The 20,650-nt window shown below is 34.5% G+C and overlaps 1 protein-coding gene and 1 long non-coding RNA gene across 2 annotated transcripts in view; one reads left to right on the top strand and one right to left on the bottom strand.

Annotated features, from left to right (window-relative positions):
- Positions 1–863: 863 nt before the first annotated feature.
- Positions 864–8,090, bottom strand: LOC127553802 (uncharacterized). The gene is made up of 2 exons (XR_007951827.1): positions 6,642–8,090; positions 864–3,135 (listed from the first exon to the last, which is right to left on the bottom strand). It is a non-coding gene; the product is annotated as an uncharacterized LOC127553802 (long non-coding RNA).
- The window catches only part of PDE9A (phosphodiesterase 9A), a 162,958-nt gene continuing 148,888 nt past the window's right edge, over positions 6,581–20,650 (top strand). Inside the window, exon 1 of the mRNA XM_051984810.1 lies at positions 6,581–6,686. Coding sequence (XP_051840770.1) covers positions 6,618–6,686 — 69 coding nt within the window. The 5' untranslated portion in view covers positions 6,581–6,617. The remainder of the gene's footprint in view (positions 6,687–20,650) is intronic.

Here is a 20,650-nt window from a genome sequence, read left to right as displayed (position 1 = left end):
TGGGCGGACCAGTGGCCCTTATAAAAAATGGTTCTGAAAACCAAGGCCAGTACGGCCAGGGTGTGGCTGTACTTGTAAAGGCTGATTGATACCTTGGTTATTTTTCCCTAATCCTTGTTGAGGGAGAAAACCCTGGCTTAGCATTTGTCTTGTGACTACAGAATTGGGGCTGCACATAATAATACCCATTTGTGAGAGAATATCTCTTCCCCATAGGTTAATAGGTAGATTAGGAACTATGTAAGGGCGGACAGTGCCCGTATTTCCCTCAGCGTCTTCCCAAATTATCTGAGGACCCGGGGGTAATTGCCGAACCTTGCCGTTGTTAGAGGCTCCTTCAATGACTTCATTAATTAATGCCCAGAGGGGGAAAACATTTACAACGTTTGGCCCTTCTCGTTTTAGGTCTCGGCCAACCTTCTGCCATTTCCCGGGGTGTATTTCAGGGCCATTTACAATAAACCAAGGACAGACCTTAACTATGTATATAAAGAATTTTATAAGGTCCTTCTTTTTTACTTTTATGCCTCTTTCCTTAAGATTTCCTTTAAGATCTTTAAGGAATATTTGTTCTTTAGATAAATACGATTCCATATTACCGACAATCGCTAAAACTTACCTCTACCCTTATGGGGTTCCGTAGAGACCGTGAATTCTCTCCCGGAATGCTCGGGGGCGATGTCGGGCCGAGGTCCACTTAGAGCCCCACGTTGGGCGCCAGTTGTCCTGTCCGGCAGGACATCAACAGTGGGTCATCGAGTGGAGCCGGGGCCGAGGGGGAGCAAAGGCTCTGTAAGACGCTCAGTCTGTAAAGCACCACGTGCTTTGGAATGGAATCGGAGAGACAGAGAGGCAACTCAAGCTTTAAGATGGTGAATGTCTCTGTTTAATGAATGAAGAGAGTTTAATTAAATAGGATTTCAGAGTGGGGGGTTACAATGAGAAGAATGTCGGACCATAGGTGTGGCGGAAATCCTAGAGTATACTGTTATCTAGATTTTGGGCGGAGATGACCGATTTCTTGGGACACACATTATCTAATCTCAGGAATTTAGGGTGTATGCTAATCTTCTTAGCTCTGCGTCCAAGGACATGGCAATGTTCAAGGACATGGTCTCTTGGCATATCCTCAAGAGTGGTCTCTGGCATATCTTCAAGAGCATGGTCTCTGGCATCTCTGATTCTACTTAATAGTTTTATACAGATAAAGCATGGTCAAAGTACTCATTCAACAATCATCAGTGTAAAAGGAATTTTAGTGTTTTTTTTTTTAATTCCTATCCTCTTATTTTATACCTGGAGAAATTTCAAAGAGTTTTGATAACACACACATTTGAATTAAAATGCCAAGAATACAGAATCAAAAGAATTACAACATATCAACCATTATTACTATATATCAATCACTTACTCACCATACATAAATTCACCAGATAAAACAAAGAGGCATATTTACAAATAAGCTTAAAGTGTTATACATAAACAACTCACAGTGTATTTTCCCACTGCATTATAGAATTTCAAAGGGATCATAACATATCAATTCACAAATATTCGACAAATATTTATTAATGTTTTAATATATTTCAAAGAAGTTCAGTAACATACCCATTTGAATTAAAATGCCAAGAACACAGAATCAGAACAATTGTTATTTATCATCCATTATTAGAATCTATCAATTACTTATTCACCATACATAAACTCCCAAGATAATATGAAGAAGCATATTTACAAATAATCTTAAAGTGTTATAGGTCAACATCTTACAGTATATTTTACCACTGCATTACAGAATTTCAAGGGGATCATAGACATCAATTTACAAAGATTCAACAAGCATTTATCAGTGTATTACCCCTAAGAGAAAGGCACTGTATTTAATAAAGGGAAAGATAACAAAGACAAATGATGTGGGACTTCTCGAACAGTTTAGGAAGAAAAATATTAGCAAAAACTGAAAACTTGAGCAGGCATCTAAATCATTCAGGTAGCTATAGTGACCAAAGAATAAGAATTATTTTCTGATTTAATTGAAAGAAAATAAGAAAATTTATAGGATTATACAATACAGAGTTGGAAGAGCTTTTTGCAGACCACCTAGCCTATATTTCATTTTATAAATGAGAAAACTGAAGTTTAAGAAAATCCAAGTGACTTGCTTACGTTTTATAGATAGTAAGTTAGTAAAACCAATATTTAAACCTAGATCCTGTGATTTCAAATCCATACTCTGAATCAATATATTAGTATAACAAGGACATATGGTTCCACTATATGTCACCACCAAAATTTTAAATCTCTTCTAATGATCAATTTCAGTATTCTCTGCCTCCAAAAATTTACTACCAACCATGTATGCATGTTACTATATTGGACACTATAAAAAAGATTCAAATCCTGTTCTCCATGTGTCTTTTTTTTATTATAGCTTTTTATTTACAAGTTATATACATGGATAATTTTACAGCATTGACAATTGCCAAACCTTTTGTTCCAATTTTTCCCTTCCTTCCCCCCACCCCATCCCCAGATGGCAGGATGACCAATACATGTTAAATATATTAAAGTATAAATTAAATACAAAATAAATTTACATGTCCAAACCATTATTTTGCTGTACAAAAAGAATCTCACTCTGAAATATTGTACAATTAGCCTGTGAAGAAAATTTTTTAAAATGCAGGCAGGCAAAAATATAGGGATTGGGAATTCAATGTAATTCTCCATGTGTCTTAATAGAGTTAATCATCTACCTGTGCTTCTGCACATTTGGTTATGCAACTGGCCTTAAATTAGTCAAGCAGAATCATGGGACAATCTCAGTTGGAAAAAAAATATTTTTTTCCTACAAAAGTATCATCCAATGATCTCTTCAGGGGAAAAAAAATGTAAAGAACTTAAAAATATTGTATTCCATGCTGTGGAGGGGATAAAAAAATAACAATTAACATTTATTTATATGTGCTTGACATTATCCCATCATATGTACTCCAAATCAGATGCACGAGGGTCAAGTACCAAGCTCTGGAACAATTTCAGCAATGTGATTTTTCCAGCATTTTCAGGATGGAGAGTCCATCTGTATCTGTCTTTGCACAGGTTGCTTCTCTTTGAGGAAGAACTCAACAGGTGCTGCACAATATTAGTGACAAAATTAGCATATGAGTCTATAGATATGGCATCCCCTCAAACATCTGAGCTAAAGTTTATATTCATTCTCTTCAAGTGACATCTGCTCTTACCTCTAAGAGGTATCCACTGCCTTTGCAGCTATCTGCCTAAGACTGTCTGACATGTCCATCACTTGAGCAACCTCAGGGATCTTTCAAAATCTTGGGCCCACTTTTGTGGGTCCAACTCAAATGTCCCAAGATTGTTCTTTTGGTGGAAATAGTTCTATCAATTAGGAGCATATGGTCTTTGTAAATCACACAAGATATAGCCTCTGCCTTATTCATTAATGAAATAGAATTCCTCAATATAATTGTGATATTCACTCTCTCCATAGCAATGCCTTCTTGGATTAGAAAGGCTACAATTTCTTTAAATGGTTCCTCATCCTTAAAGGTTGGACAAGTCTGAAATTCCCAGGAATAACTGAATTCATATTGTTAATTCCTCAGAAATATCTCCATGGTCAAATTTTCAGGCAGAATTATAACAACTTCCTGAGCTATCTCACCTTGCCTTCACATCAGTGGTTTTAATTGTATGATCATCCAGCCCTTTCAACTTTCTGCTCAATATCCTTAAAATAGATCTATTTCTTTTATTAAGAGGTTTCTTTGCTTTTCAACTACAAAAGAAAAAAGTACTCCTGAAGTATCTTAGCTCATACCTCTTCTAAAAGTTGTTCCACATGTACCCACCTTAATACACAAATATTCATACAGTTAACAAATGTACTATGTTGAAGCAATGATGGGCTATTCAATTAGTATGCTGTACTTAAATAATTTTACTTTATTATAGTATTACAGTAAAAGATGCGAATTCATATCACAGAAACAGTATCAATATGTTTTTATGTATCAATATAACATTATGAAGCTAAGCTATTATACCTTGAGAAACATGATATAAAGAAATAAAAATTACGTGAAAAAAGTACCCAGGAAATAATCAAGAAGAAATAAAATTATGATGCTAAAAAAGTTTTACTTTCTATGATGAGAAAAATAAAAGATAATAATGTAAACAAATCTTTTCCAAAATGGGGGGGGGTGTGGAAATCTCACTTCTGGAATAATCCTAGCCACAGGAAAAAAAAATGTCAAAGCTTTCTTTCTAAATCAGGAATAGTTTCCAAATCTCAGTTTATTTATCTCAAGCACTGGGCATGCAATCACTAAGGAGTAGCTAAGAACTGAGACAAAAGAAGATGACCTTATGATTCACGAATACAAAAATATTGGTATGCAAAAGGAAGATCCTTCAACTTTCTAATCAAAAGGTTAATATAAAATAATCACAGATTTTAACGAATTTAAAGCCTTAAAAATCTGAACAAGTAGCCCCAAAAGGCTTGTACTAGCTTTTATTGATGATTCAATAAAAATCTAAAGTGATTTGGGGTTACAGGTGTAGTTAATTAACTCCATTTGAAACACAAAAGGTTAATGGGGGGGGGGGGAATATAACTGAAGTAATACAGGACAGAAAGTAAATTGTTCCAACTTTAAGAAAAAAAAAATTCTAACCAAATAAGTGACCAAAAAAAATATTCTAATGGAGAGAAACTACATATATCAGAATGAGATAGTGGGAGTGGAGTGGCTTATAGGAAAGCAAGAGATTTTCTAATGTTCTCTCTCTCTCTCTCTCTCTCTCTCTCTCTCTCTCTCTCTCTCTCTCTCTCTCTCTCTTCTCTCTCTCTCTCTCCTCTCTCTCTCTCTCTCTCTCTCTCTCTCTCTCTCTCTCTCTCTCTCCCCCCCCCCCCTCCTCATCCCTTCCCCCCCTCCCACCTGGCTCCTGTCCTCCCACACACACCCAAGAAAGTTTCTTTAAGAGAAACTTTCAGTCCTGCTCGAAGGTAAAGCAGAAGGTTAGGGCTGGATGCTACCCTGCTCTCTCCTCAGAAAGAAGAGTACTGGGCAGACCAGAATTATAGATGTTGTTCCCTTAAATATTGTTTGTCTAGGGAATATCTAATTTTTGATTGTTTTATCATTTAATGAGAAAGGAAGATCCCAAGCTCTATATCCAAAGCTTGACCCCATCCCACCTAATACCAGTTCCACAACAAATATACATAGCAAATAATGATGATTATTATCCAAATTGTAGCAAAACAGAAATGAGAGGAAATGTGCATAAAACAATACAGAGTGAATGAGTTTTCCCTTTGGAATAATTTAGCTCAAATAAGATAAAATGCCTTTGATTTCATCTAAGTGGAAACTCCTTGATGTTTCTAGAGTAGCAAGTTGGGGATCAGGGATGTGTTGAAGACTATTGGCTCCTTTCATGTTTTCCCAGTCTTTTCCTTCAGAAACCTGAAGTGGTATTGACATCTTAAACCCCCTCTCTTGAAAGTGAAAATCAGAAGTACCTTAATGATTAGTCCTCCAAAGAGGACTGGCTGAAAAGTAAAGTTCAGCTTTTCATCTAACTCCACCCTTCCCTTTATTCAGGGCATCATTTTCACCAATGGGAAGAGAATACAAGGAAGAAAAAAAAAAGGCTCGTCTTCAAGGACCTTATATGATAATTGGGGAATAACATCAATGAAAAAAAAAACTGTTTAGAGGCATGGTAGAGAAAAATCTGAAGAATCAAGAGTATATTCTGGAGAGGGAAGATTTCAGGAAAGACCAGCATGAGTACAGAACATGGGTTCAAACTAATCTTAAAAAACCTAATGATCCCCTTATTTTTCCATTGGCATCAAGGCTTCAGAACCTTGGGAGATCCTGGGCTACTGACAGAGGTATTGATTCCAGACTCAATTATCACAGGATCCCAGAAGGTAGATGGCCTTTTTTAATTGATCAACTCCTCTGCTATGGGGGTCAGATTCCCAGTTACTGTTCTACTTATCCGAGGCAACATTTATACAATGAAAATATTTTGCCCCTTCTACTTCTCCATCTCACGATTGCCCCTTCATAGCCCAGATTCTTTCGAGTCTTCCTATTCTATTGGGGCCACTGGAATCTGCATCTTATTGATAACAAATGTCCCATGACCTTGACTCTCATCACTTCTCAATCTTTCCACATTCTTGGACTAGAAGAAATACACATCTTCCTACAAAACATTATAGTCTTGGCTATCCTGTCCTGATGTCCAAAGTTCCTTCTCTCATGATCCACAATAGAGTGAATGGAAAGGGGAGAGGAAAAAAAAGGGAGACTAAGAAAAGGAAAAGGAAGAGAGGGGGAGGAGAGAGAAGCAAGTGGTCAAAATACAGCTTGATTGATTAGGGGCCATAAGCACTGAACCCTCTATTATATAGAGCAGAAACACTAAGAAATCCGGCTGTGGTGGCTCAGCTCTGGTTGGTTAATCTTCCCCAACACCCCCCCCCCCTTTCCTTTCTCCCTCCCACTCTCTCCCTTTAGACTGCTGGGGCATTTGGAAAGTACAGTAAAAAGTAAGCTGCTCAGCAGAAGATGGGATCTGGCTTTTCAACTTACCGGCCCAAGGCAATTTATTTGGATATTGATGGAAGAATTCAAAAGGTACCCTTACTTCTCTATCCTTGTCTTTTTGGCAGAAAGCTCTTCGGAAATGTATATTCCCCTTTCCATATTTTCTGTGTCTTAGCTTTCTGAGTGCTGTATATTGCATCTGCTGCTTACCGATTAGGGGTGACTCTCAGGGTTTGAATGGTCCTGATGGCAGATGGCCCAGTACATTGGTTGAAAGGAATCTGCCACTCTGTGCCTCCCCTGGGTTTCCAAGGGGAAATGATTCTTCTTGGAAAGAATAGCAAGGTCTTCGTGCTGCATGAACTCCTGGGTCAGCATGCAAATGCCTATGATAATTGTTTTCTTGGATTCTTCCCCAGGCTTCTGTATAGTGCCAGTGTTTTCACTTCTGTGCCAACTTTAGCATGTGGAGAGAGAGGTCTTTTTCCAGTTTTCATCCTTTACAAAAGAGACTGTTAAGTGATGGTGAAAATATGATGTATTCCTTGAGAACGAAGATTATAGGGACAAAGCTTTTTTCCTTGCTTCTAAAGCAACCCCCCCTTTTTTTAAACTAATAGGTTGTTGCTATTAATGAAATTAATTTTAAATTTACTTTCAGTTAAGACAAGCAATTGCACAGAGACATGCACATATTATATACATAAGATTTAGTATATTTGTGTATTTTAATATCTGAGCTATTCTGCATCCTCAGTAAGCCAAGAAGCAAGTATTATTTCAAATACAGTTAACAGGAGGTAGCTTGGGAGATTACAGACCCAGACTGTTGGAAATGGAAAGGACTGTTCCATCCCTGTCTGTAGGGTAGGTAATCTCCAAGAGAATTTATCTTTGTAAATTACATTGATATTGTGCTACTTCTGCTTTGCCAAATTCCAAACATCCATGTTAATATATTTTTCTAGTTTGTTATTTCATTCCCTTCTCCCTCTTCTTGAGCATGTGCCCTTCATATTCACTTAGAAAAAGAATCAAAAATTGCCTTCTCCCTATCTGAAAATGAACTCTAACGTGAACAAGCATTTATGATATCCTTTGTTTCATTCTGATTGGCAGGGAATGCCCTCCTCCCACCCCCAAATTGTGTTTAAGGTTGAGCAGATTGAAGTACCTTTAAATTTTTCTTGAGGACAAAAATGTGAGGTAAAATTATACCCTGGATAAATCTTTAGATTTTGCAGTGAATCAGATACAGCTGCCAGGTCTTCACTGATATAAAAGGAATAGCATTGAAAGTGGATCATGGGGATGGGGGAGGGGGAACATGATGCTCTACCAAAACTGTATGGTTTGAATCATTCCAAAAAAAAAAAATGTAGCTTGCTTTCTGTTGAGACAGAGTTAAAATCGAAGCCTAGAGTAAAATGAAAAGTATTGATGTTTCCCTCTCTTCCCCGCCACCAACACACACACACACACACACACACACACACACACACACACACTCACCCCTCTTCCCTTGCCATTTGAAGCTGCATTTGCCATTCTCCTTTCTCCAACAAATGAATGACATTAATATCCTGCTGAACTCCACCAATGTCTGATTTAATCCAACCTAATCAGAGTGGGTCTGCCTTTCCAATTTTTAAATAAATGAATAAAGGAATTTTATTATATTAAACTAGACAGTAAACTTTTCCTAATACTAATCCTGTAGGTATCCCTTTCAACAAATGAAGAATAAAGCTAAAAAATAACACAGACCTGGCTACCAGGAAGGATCCAGACTAAGGTGAGATAGGTTTTGTTTTATCAGGGTGATTAGGAAAAAAAAAAAAAAAAAAAAAAGGAAGCCTGACTTTTTGAGCTAGACTACTATTTAAAATCTTGGTTTTAAAAATTACTCCATTTTATAAATAACGAAACTGAAGATTTCAAAAAATTAAATAGTTTACCTAAGCTCACACAATAGAACAAAAAAGGTATAGTAGAAACATTGGATCTATAGTCCAAAAATATAGTCTCAGATCCTGACTCTGCTACTTACTAGGTTTTTTACTTTGAATCAGTCATGTTATCTACGCTTAGCTTCTTTACTCATCTGAAAAATGAAGATGTTCATTCCCTAAATCCTATGGAGAAAAATTCTTAAAACTCTATCATTAGCAAATGACAAGCCAGGAATTGATCCTAGATCTTCTTACTTTTAAGTCAAATCCAGTGTAACACACTGCCATTTATTGTACTTGTACCACATAGTCTAGTATAATAATTTTTACTTGTATAGCACTTGTGCATGTGTGTGTGTGTGTGTGTGTGTGTGTGTATGCATGTATATATGTAGATATAGTCCTATATTAACTTACATATAGGCACACATGTATGTATATCATATATTGTACAAGTGTGTATACACATGCATATATATATGTATGTATGTATATATATATATATATATATATATAGCTGTTACTCCTAGTTTATCCTCATTAGTTTACAGGCTGAAAATACTATCAATAGTAGTCATACTTCATAATTTCACACTAAAATCTTTAAAGGCACATTGAAAAGGACATATAATTAATTCCCACCAAGGGAAAGGGGATTATTTCCTTATATTTTGCTCTATTTCTATTATAAAAAATGGAAACAAAGCCTGGATGCAGACAAATGTTTTCTGGACTAGCAAGTAATCTCATTTTAATATTCATAATTCAGAGAGTATCCAGAGTAGTTTAACCAGGATGGAAAGATCCTCAAGATCATCACAGTGTCATATCACCAAGACCAAGTGAAAGAACTGGGAATGTTTAGTCTAGAAAAATAATTCCATGAAGTATTTGTCACACAGAAGAAGTAGACTTGTTTTCTTTGACTACAGAGGACAAAATTGGAACCAGAAAAGTGAACATGGTAAAGAAGCAGGTTAAAATTTGATACAAAAACAGCATCCTAATCATAAAAGCTCTTTACACAAAGCTTCCCCCTCATCAGTGATCTTTAAATAGAGGCTGGATCTTCACTTGAAAGGTATGTTGTGGTGAAGATTCACTTTTGTATATTTCACCACATGTTCTATAGAGGGGCAGTTGAAAGCATTAATAAGATAATCATGAAAATTACTAGGATGATCTCATATTTTCACTTTTCCTCATCCTCAAAAATATTACACGCTCCTGATTTTACTTTATACTTATACTAGATACCAGAGAGAGGTATTCTTACTTAGATTCTTACTCTAAGTAAGAGTGGATTAGACCGCCTCTAAGATCCTTTCCAGATTTGAAATTCTGTTATTCTACATTGTGTCTAAGTCCTCACCTTCTATTACCGAGTTCCTCAACCTTTCATAGTAAGACTACTATGTTCCTTGACCTTTATTAAGAGGATCCAGAATGAGCTCCCAAAGTTCAGGAGATGATTTAAAAAAAAAAAAAAAAGAATTCCACAGAGAAATTCTGTATTGGGGTCGGACCAAGAAATATTTAGAGAAAAATCTGATTATTGAAAGTTCGAGTTAGAAGGAACCTTTGAAATGGAGTTCTACTCTCCCAATTTACAAATGGGAAATGAAAGAAAAGTGACATGCTAAAGTTAAATAATAAACAGTGGAAAGGGCAGAATTAGATAACCAGCTCAATACAGTGTTTATTTCACTGTACCATACTTAACCAATTATATGCATCATTCCTTTTAGAAATGCTTGCTAACCCTTAAGAATACAAGGGACATGCCAGCATTTTCTAATCATAACTGCTCCTTCTAACTTACAGAGATTTGAAGACCTTCAAATCTTCAAATTTTGACCCCCCCCCCAACCTTGTGACCCAAGAACATAACAAGCCTATATATTTCAAAGGTCCTCAATTCCCAGCATGGCTAAAATTATTGACCTTGCATTTGTTTGGGTTCATAAATTACCAGTTGGTTAATCAAATTGTTGGAGATTCATTGGGATAAAAGTTTTCTTTTAGAAACTTTTTTCTCATAGATACAATTGTTCTGGTATAGTTGGTTTAATTATCTTCTTAACTATACAGCTGTGCCAGAAAAGCATCAGATTTTCACCTGTATTGTATCATCAATCATCAGAACATACCTTAGTTTTCTCCTTTTTAAAACGAGTATGGTTTCCTTAAACACAGGTCTGACAGTTTCAGTCAATAAATTCCAGTTTCCCACTACTACCTCTAAGACAAAATATAAATTCCTTTTAAAGTTCTTCATAAACAATTTTCCTTTCTAGCCTTATTATTCACCATTTTTTTCTCACACCCTACTATCTAACCAAAATTATTTTCTTGCTATTCTTAACATGTAATTGATGTTCTCTCTCCTATCTACACCTTTCTACTAACTATTGTCTGTGATCTGCCTCTTTATCTCTACTTCAGAGTTCTTTATTTCCTTCAAGACTCAACTCAGTCGGTATCTCCTACATGGTATCTTTTCTGCCTCCCCCATAAACTAATTTAAATTTATTTTTTATTCAATCTGTATTAAGACACAAATTTAATTGTTTCTGTCTACTATTTTTCTGATAAAATATGAGATTTTTGAGATTAGAGACAATTTCATCTGTATCATATCTCTAGATTCTTGCATAATGCATGATACAGAGTAGGCATTTATTTAATGCTTGTTTATTGATATATTGATTGGTATTCTGAGGTTCATCAAAATAATAATTATAATTATTATAATTATTTTAATTTTATTTTTAAAATTTCAAATTGACATCTTTTGTTTTTATATCACCTATGTTTTTAGTATATTCTTCATAAAGAACACAGAAAGAAGGAAGATACAATCTCAAATCTCTTTTATACTTATTGCTGATTTGAAAAAAATAGAAAGAAAAAGGAAAAAATAAATAAGAATAACAATTAAATTCAATAACCTCAAGTTCAATAAACCCAAGAACATATGTTATTTTTGACAAAAATTGCTAAGAAAACTGGAAAGGAATTTGATGAAAACAAAAATTTGACCAATAAGTTATATCATATTCTACAATAAGCTAAAAATTTATATATGACCTAACCATAAAAAGTTATACATTTAAAAGTGTAGTAGAAGAAAACTGGACCATAAACTTTTTTTTAAATTTTATTTTATTTAATAATAACTTGTATTGACAGAATCCATGCCAGGATAATTTTTTTATAACATTATCCCTTGCACTCGCTTATGTTTCGTTTTTTTCCCCTCCCTCCCTCCACCCCCCCCCCCCAAGATGGCAAGCAGTCCTATATATGTTAAATATGTTGCAGTATATCCTAGATACAATACATATTTGCAGAACCGAACAGTTCTCCTGTTGCACAGGGAGAATTGGATTCAGAAGGTAAAAATAACTCGGGAAGAAAATCAAAAATGCAAATAGTTCACATTCATTTCCCAGTGTTCCTTCTTTGGGTGTAGCTGTTTCTGTCCATCATTTATCCATTGAAACTGAGTTAGGTCTCTTTGTCATAGAAATCCACTTCCATCAGAATACATCCTCATACAATATCATTGTCGAAGTGTATAATGATCTCCTGGTTCTGCTCATCTCACTTAGCATCAGTCCATGTAGGTCTCTCCAAGCCTCTTTGTATTCATCCTGCTGGTCATTCCTTACAGAGCAATAATATTCCATAACATTCATATACCACAATTTACCCAGCCATTCTCCAATTGATGGGCATCCATTCAATTTCCAGTTTCTAGCCACTACAAACAGGGCTGCTACAAACATTTTGGCACATACAGGTCCCTTTCACTTTTTTAGTATCTCTTTGGGGTATAAGCCCAATAGAAACACTGCTGGATCAAAGGGTATGCACAGTTTGATAATTTTTTGGGCATAATTCTAGATTGCTCTCCAGAATGGTTGGATTCGTTCACAACTCCACCAACAATGCATTAGTGTCCCCGTTTTCCCACATCCCCTCCAACATTCATTATTATTTTTTCCTGTCATCTTAGCCAATCTGACAGGTATGTAGTGATATCTCAGAGTTGTCTTAATTTGCATTTCTCTAATCAATAGTGATTTGGAACACTCTTTCATGTGAGTGGTAATAGTTTCAATTTCTTCATCTGAAAATTGTCTGTTCATATCCTTTGACCATTTATCAATTGGAGAATGGCTTGATTTTTTATAAATTTGAGTCAGTTCTCTATATATTTTGGAAATGAGGCCTTTATCAGAACCTTTAATTGTAAAGATGTTTTCCCAGTTTGTTGCTTCCCTACTAATCTTGTTTGCATTCGTTCTGTTTGTACAAAGGCTTTTTAATTTGATATAATCAAAATTTTCTATTTTGTGATCGATAATGGTCTTTAGTTCATCTTTGTGGACCATAAACTTTTTACAATTTTGGCTAAGGGAAAACTTCTTAACTATAAAAAGGATAATAGTCAATTACAAAATTACTATAACCAAGACAAGAGAAGAAGTGTCTGGAAAAAATTGTTAGTATTAAATATATCTGCTAAGAATCTGATATCCACAATATATTAGGAATTAGCACAAATATATAAGATCAAAAATCATTTTTGGCAGCCCAGATAAGAAAACTAGCCTTTGATTTAGAAAGATTTCAGTTCAAATTTGACCTCAGCATTTACCAGCTATGTGTGTATATATATATGTATATATATATAATATATATCCTGAAAAGTAGACAGCAAAGTGGAGCAATGAACCCAAGTCCACTAGACTTGAGGAAGGAAGACTCATCTTCCTGAGTTGAAATCATTGAACCTGGTCAAGTCACTGAACTCTATTTGCCTCAGTTTCCTTATCTATACAATGAGCTAAAGAAGGAAATTTCAAACTTCTTGAGTATCTTTGTCAATAAAATCCCAAATGTGATTGCAAAGAGTTGCACATGATTAAAAATGATTGAACAAAAAACCCTAGAATAATCATTTTAATTCTGTTTGCTTTAGTGTCCTCATTTGTGAAATGGGAACAATAACAACTTTATTCCTGTTTTATTGCTTGTAAAATAGGAAACATCCTGGGGTTGTTGTTAGGATAAAATGAGATAAGATTTGTTAAGTTCTTTCCAAACATTAAATCACTATATAAATGTTACTTATTATTATTCTCTAAAGAATAACTGGTCAAAAGAATATGAACTCCAGAAAACTTTTCAAACTTAACAACTATAAAACAATTACTAATTCATAAATAAAAACAAGATATCAGTCAATGAAATTCCAAATTTTCATCTTGCATTCAGCAAACTAGCAAAGATGATAAAAAAAAATAATTGGAAGGATTGTGGAAAGAAAGGCACACTAATACATTGTTGATAAGGTGGCAAATTGGTCTAACCTTTTTGGAAAGCAATTTGGAATGATGCTAAGAAAATGATTTTGTGTCCAAACTTTTTGATACACCTATCTCATTAGTAGGCATAATTCCCAAAGAGGCCACTGATAAAAAGAAAAGTATAATATGAACCAAAATATTTATAGTAGTAGTTTTTGTAGAAGCAAAGAACTAGAAACAAAGTAGAACATCTATTGGTGAATGAATAAATAGAATATATATATATATATATATTAATGTAATAGAATGTTACTATGCTATTAGAAGCCATGGATATGATGAAAACAATAACATAGATCTTATCTGAATTGGTACAAAGTACAATAAACAGATAACAATATTGATGATTACAAGATTGTAAATAGATCAGCTACTAAACTATTAAAATTCAATGTTATAATTATATCAAGAGATACAGAAAAAAAATTTGACAAAATATGACAATCCATTTTTGCATAGCCTGGCCCAAAAAGAAAATTTTGATGTGTTGAATAGAAAAGAAAGGAAATGATGGCTTCTTTACAAAACTATCTGTAAGACTATTGTACATATGTGTCTTACATATTATTATATGTATTTATGTGCATATGTGTGGAAAGATATAAAAATAAATTTTATACTATACACTGTATACTGGGTCATATCCACAAATATCTTTGTAGTTATACACGTCATACAAAAAATGTTTTTCCCCTGAGAAACAATTATAAAGCTGTCAATAAATGCAATGTTTCATAAAAACTCGGGGAGGGAGGAAATAGTTCAGTAAGCCAAACAAGATTCTAAGTTTCTCAGAATTCTGGGAAATAAAAGGGTTGGTAAAAAGCTCTTGAAGGTTTCTTCAAAGTCTTTGATCCTATTATTCTAAGATAAAGTTGCCTTTTGGACAAAGAATGAGCCACCAATAATTTCTATATTTATTATTTTTGAGAAACTTCTAAGACAGACAAGTAGAACTGGCAACTAGATTGTTCAATCTAAGTTGCCAGCAAAAGGGAAAAACCACAAGAAAGAAAAAGAAAACAAAAAAAAGGAGGTTAAAATATTATGCTTTAATCTGCATTCAGTCTCCATAGTTTTCCCTCTGAATATGAATGAAATTTTCTATCCCAAGTCTATTGTAATTGTCTTAGATCCCTGTATTGCTGAGAAGAGCTAAATCTATCAGAGATGATTATCACATAATCTTGCTGTTACTGCATATAATGTTCTCCTAGTTCTGCTCCCTTGCTTCAACATCAATTCATGTAAGTCTTTCAAGGCTTTTCTGAAATCATCCTGCTCATCATTTCATATAGAACAATAATATTCCATTACATTCACATACCATAATTTATTGAGCTGTTCTGGAATTGATGGGCATCCATTCAGTTTCCAGTTCCTTGCCATTCACATAAAGAGTTGCTACTAATATTTTTGCACATGTGGGTCTTTTTTCCTCTTTTATGATCTCTTTGAGATACAGACCCAATAGTGACACTGCTAGATCAAAGGGTATGAACAGTTTTATAACTCTTTGGGCATAGTTCCAAATTATGGCCTAACATTCCTTATCCTTTGGTGTTGCACTTAATAGAGTCTTTGATACTCCATAAAGGGTTCTGACTTGGCCAGTTTTGTCAATTACTTTATCTTCCCTTTTTCCTATGATTATGTTTATAGAAGCACAACTCTCTCCAGTTAAACATATACTATCCCCAGAAACAATTGATTTTGTCTACATACTAGTTTCAAATGCTAGATAGCTGCCTAGTGACCAAAAATCTAAGATATATGCATATTATGTGTATATGTGATAGCAGTACATACCTATATTAGATACCAATAAATATGCCTAAAATTAAATGCAATAGTAGCATAAGCAGAACTACATAATAACAGATTATGTAAGTTATGCATGTGAATGGTATATGCAAATAAACAGCAAAATTATACCTACCTGATGACAATATGCAGCAATTACCACATGCATTAATGACCATATGAAATGAAATGCAAGTCCCCTTTCATATTTATATTATCTTCTGGCTACACAATTAATTATTTATTTTTCAATTGCCATTTCTACTCCTATGTAAAGAGTTTATGAGATAAAACAAACACTTGTTAAATGCCTGCAAGAGCCCTACCCCCCCTTATTTCTTTTAAGTGAAGGATGAAGAGTAATAACTATTTTTCTATTAGGTACCACCCATGCCATCTCCAAGTTCAAAGAGTGCCTTAGACCTAGAGATCTACAGATTCCTTTACCCTGCCATGGGTAGACTTACACAATAGGATATTGGATTTCCTATTTTTAAAAAATCTGTAATTATTTATCAAGAATATGTTTTCATATGGCTACGAGTTGTGGTGGTTACTGCATTACAGTAAATAAAATAAACCTTGTCTCTCTCCTAGTAACAGTCCTTTAAGTTCTCCATTACCCCCTTCTGTGCTTTATAAATGTTTTTATATTCTAATTGTCTTTGGCTGCCACATGACAAGGTAAGCAAGTTTTGACTTTGTGAGGTTTTAAGGTTCTTTTAGTCTACTCATTTTCATGAATGATTTATATCATTTAAAATGCAATAGAAAATGGTAATAGTCTCAACTGACATTGATTTCTTCATCCATTTCCTATTTTTCAGCATTTAGAGTTTCTTTAAATATATTGAGTTGAAACTTTCTGGGTTATGTGACCAAGATACCCTCTAACTCTCAAGTTTTCCCAAAAGAGGAATTACTAGTGTAGAGCAATGATAACTAAATCTACACTATAAGAAACCAAAAAGCCTGTCAAGGCTTACTCAGAAAACTACCTTTTCATATTCTTTGGTTACTTATCAACTAAGGAATATCTCTTAATCTTATAAATTTGAATCCATTCCCTATGTATTTGACAGAAGAATCTTTTGCAAAGATTTTTCCCAGTTTCCTACATCTAATTTTAGCTGCATTTGTTCAATTTTTTTTAGTTTTGTTTAATCAAAATTGCCCATTATACCTTCTGTAGACCTCTCTATCTTTTGTTTGGTCATGAAATCTTCTAGTGAAAGATCTGACAGATATTTTGTTCTCTGTTCCCTAATTTGTTCATAATATTGCCCTTTGTGCCTAAAACATGTATCCATTTGGAGTTTGTCTCATCATACGGTGTGGGATATTGGTCTATTATTAGTTTCTGCCAGATTGCTTTACTGTTTCCATAACAGTTTTTATTGAATAGTAAATTCTTGCCTAAATAGCTTAGATTCTTGTATTTACCAAATATTAGGCTACTGTACTCATTTGTTTCTGTATATTGTGTTACTCTGTTAGCAGCTAATGTAACTAGGAGGCAAAAGAACAACTCTTGCACTTAGGCAATATCAATGGGGAGAGCTAGAACCATTTACAAAGTACCTAAACTCCACTCCATACCCCCACGACCCTTTTAAAAGTACTAGAGAATATTAGAAGAGAATCTTGAAATGTAACATATCTCTTACCTGGCCTTCAGGTGGTGGCAACCAGGGTGGTCTTTGTTACACTATTATATTATAATCTATAACAGAGATTTTGGCTTTTGTGTGGCAATATTGATTTTCAAAAGCATCATCACAACTTATATAGACTTATATTGGCTGGTCACATCTTCCTGTTTTCAATCCTGGCTCCAAAAAGAACTTTCAGATCCTAGAAGGATCATCTCTGGCACTTGAACCTGAGGAGGATAAACAGCACAGAACAGAAACAAACATTCCCAGGCTTATTTCTCTGAGCCAAGATAAAAGAACAAGAGAAGAGGAATGAAATACTTTCCCTCTTTACCAACTCGTGGCATTCATTGCTATAGGTGAGTAAGCTACAGGAAGGAGAATAGAGGAAAAAGTGTTTAAAAAGAGAATAATCAGGTAAATATAACTAGTTTTTAAATGCATGCAGCCAATTCAAAGAGTCTATCCACATACTCATGATAAGGAACACAGAATCCCTTCATATTAGGCAGTCCGAACATGCTCCAAATGCCCCCAGGGGCTCCTCTATGCTAGGCAAACTGGATATGCCCAGGTAAGCCTGGATTGTATCTATTTTCTACAGATCTTTCTTGATTTCCCTCTCCCCGCCGCCCCAGTTGCTAATGCCTTCCTTTTTTCAGATTTCCTTCCATCTACTCTTGCTTGCATGCCTCCCCCTTTAGAACTTAAACTCCTTGACAAGATAATTTTTGTTTGCCTTTTTTTGTATCCATAATACTTAGAAAAATGCCACGCACATAGTAAGTTCTTACTAAATTTTTGTTAACTGTTAGTTTTCTCTTCTGGTTGTTCTGGTTCTGGTCTGCAGCATTCCAGAGAAAGTTAAAGTTCTATCCAAACTACTATTACAAAGTACATATAAATAATGACTAGGGTATAGGCACAATCTTGAGAATGAATATGACTAATGAAGCACTGATAAAAATTATCTTTCCTTTTCTATATTGCAATTTAATAGCTATATATATATACATACATACACATATATATGTATATACATATATATTCAAATTAGATGTCTATTTAGTTTCTGGATTGGCTCAGTTAACTCAACCTTTTCTCATAATAACAGATTTAGAACCTAAGAGAAAAACCATCCACAATAATGCTACTCTCCATTATTATCAAATTATCGAAGAGTCATATCCTCTGTTAAGGGACAATTCACCCTCCTTCTACATTCTAGCTCTTATCCTCCTCCAATGCATTTCTATTTATTCAACCAACCATTCAAAATGTAATACACCCACATGGTCAGTGTTATTTATACAACTAGCTACTTGTAATAATAACATTTTTAGGTCTGAAAAACAGCTAAATTTACTTAGCTATATGGCAAAAGAAATACCACAAATACTTATATTAAAGCAAGTATACAATTGATAAAATTCACAATTTGCATATAAATTTTGGTCACACTCTTCTACCAATGCATTCTGGGAGAAAATGGACACACACTTATAAGAAATTGCTAGAGAAACAGTGCTTGGCTTTCTTTCTTTCTTTCTTTCTTTTTTTTTTTTAGTTTTTTTTCTATTATAGTTTCAGTCAACTCCATAGACCTTGCTGAAACTTCTCCAACCACTCTATAACAGGTTCATAATTCCTTCCAACATAATATAAGGTTTGTTTTTTGGAGGATCCCCAAGGATGGAGCAAACATCATCATTAAATAACTAAAATCTTTTATCCTTCCAGCAAGAAACTCTTCAAACCAAATGTCAAACTTTTTGATCAAAGAAAGGCGTTGTCCTAACTACCTAAAAGTTGGTGTGTTCTCTGTATTCTTTTTCCTAGTCCAGAGACTTATGCACCTCTATCAGAAACCTCATCCAAGTTTAAGGCAGGCATTCTATGTACTTACCAATTTTCAAACTCTGAACACTAAAACTATGCTCTAAGTAAAGGTGATTTATTTCCTGTGTCCCAACCACATTGGGTTAGCAAACCCAAAATATCTTCTTTTACTTTATGTAAGTGTATTTGTTGGGCATGGATAGGTTGTTATTGAGACAAGCTAAATCTTAGGAGTAAGATCATTGACTCTTCTACCAGACTAATTTTTTCCCTGTCTTTGCATGTGGAAATGTAGCCAATCAAACCATGCCTAGGCTTTTGAGATATTCCTTACATTCGTGTATCATATCACACTAAAGAAAAAAAAAACAGAAGGATCAACTGTGAGAAGGATGAAGAATTGTTTAAAGAGTTTGTCACTGGGTATGGGGAAAAAGCAAGCAAACATCCCAGATCGTAGGAAACAAAAACTGTAATTTAGGCTTTCAGTCTTGCATGTGGTAGCCAACCTTTTGCATAAATAATAACTGACTCAGATGTGAAGCCAGTTCTATAAGTAGCAGATATGAAGTAGATCTGGGAGAAACTCCAATTCTTTTTTACAAGTTCTCGTGGAAAGAGTTATATTTTTTGACAGGGAAATAAGATTTTTGTTTCCTAAAGAAAAATTCAAGGTATAGAGAGGAAGGAAGAAGAAAATAGAAGGGAAAAGAAGAAAGTGGGGAGAGAAGAGGCAGAAAAGGAAGAAGAGAAAAGAGTAGAGGAGATATGTGAAAGAATGGTGAAGGAGAGAGAATAGAGTAGGAAAGAAAGGGAAAGGTAAAAAAGAAAGGAAGAAAGAAAAAAAGAGAAAGGAAGCATGGACAGATGACTATCATTTTGCTTAATCTGTTAAACTACTAAAAAGTAGATCAAAGTCCTGAGCCCTCTTATCAAAGAAATATATGATTAAAAAAAAAAAACGAAAAACATTTGGCTAATCATGCAAGGACAGAGTTGTATTATCAAAATAAAAGAGAAATAGTCCCTAGAATTTGGCTAACTTATGAAAGTATATGGACAAGATTTCTGCAATGATAATATTTGAAGACAAGTAAATCATGTACCTGGCTACAATACGTGAGATGTTTTGGAAATCCCACCCTGATCTAACATACTCCAACAATATGTGGCATGGAACTCTCTTTCTGGGATTCCCTGGAATTATTTCTCCTCTGGCTTAGGAGTATTTATTGTGGCTACTTTCAAATAAGAGCTACAACAAATGTTGCCTTTGATCTGAAGTGCAGACCACCAGTTATCTTTTCTGCTTCATGTTTCTTTCCTTGAACATAAATAACTGAATATCCATGACTATCTTGGAAGCTCATGAGTTTATAAATTCCTCATCAGTGCTTATTTTCATGTGGATACTGCACTTGAAAACT

This window comes from Antechinus flavipes, chromosome 3 (assembly GCF_016432865.1).
Source record: "Antechinus flavipes isolate AdamAnt ecotype Samford, QLD, Australia chromosome 3, AdamAnt_v2, whole genome shotgun sequence".
Taxonomy (NCBI): Eukaryota; Metazoa; Chordata; class Mammalia; order Dasyuromorphia; family Dasyuridae; genus Antechinus; species Antechinus flavipes.
This window is presented reverse-complemented; position numbering and strand designations above follow the sequence as displayed.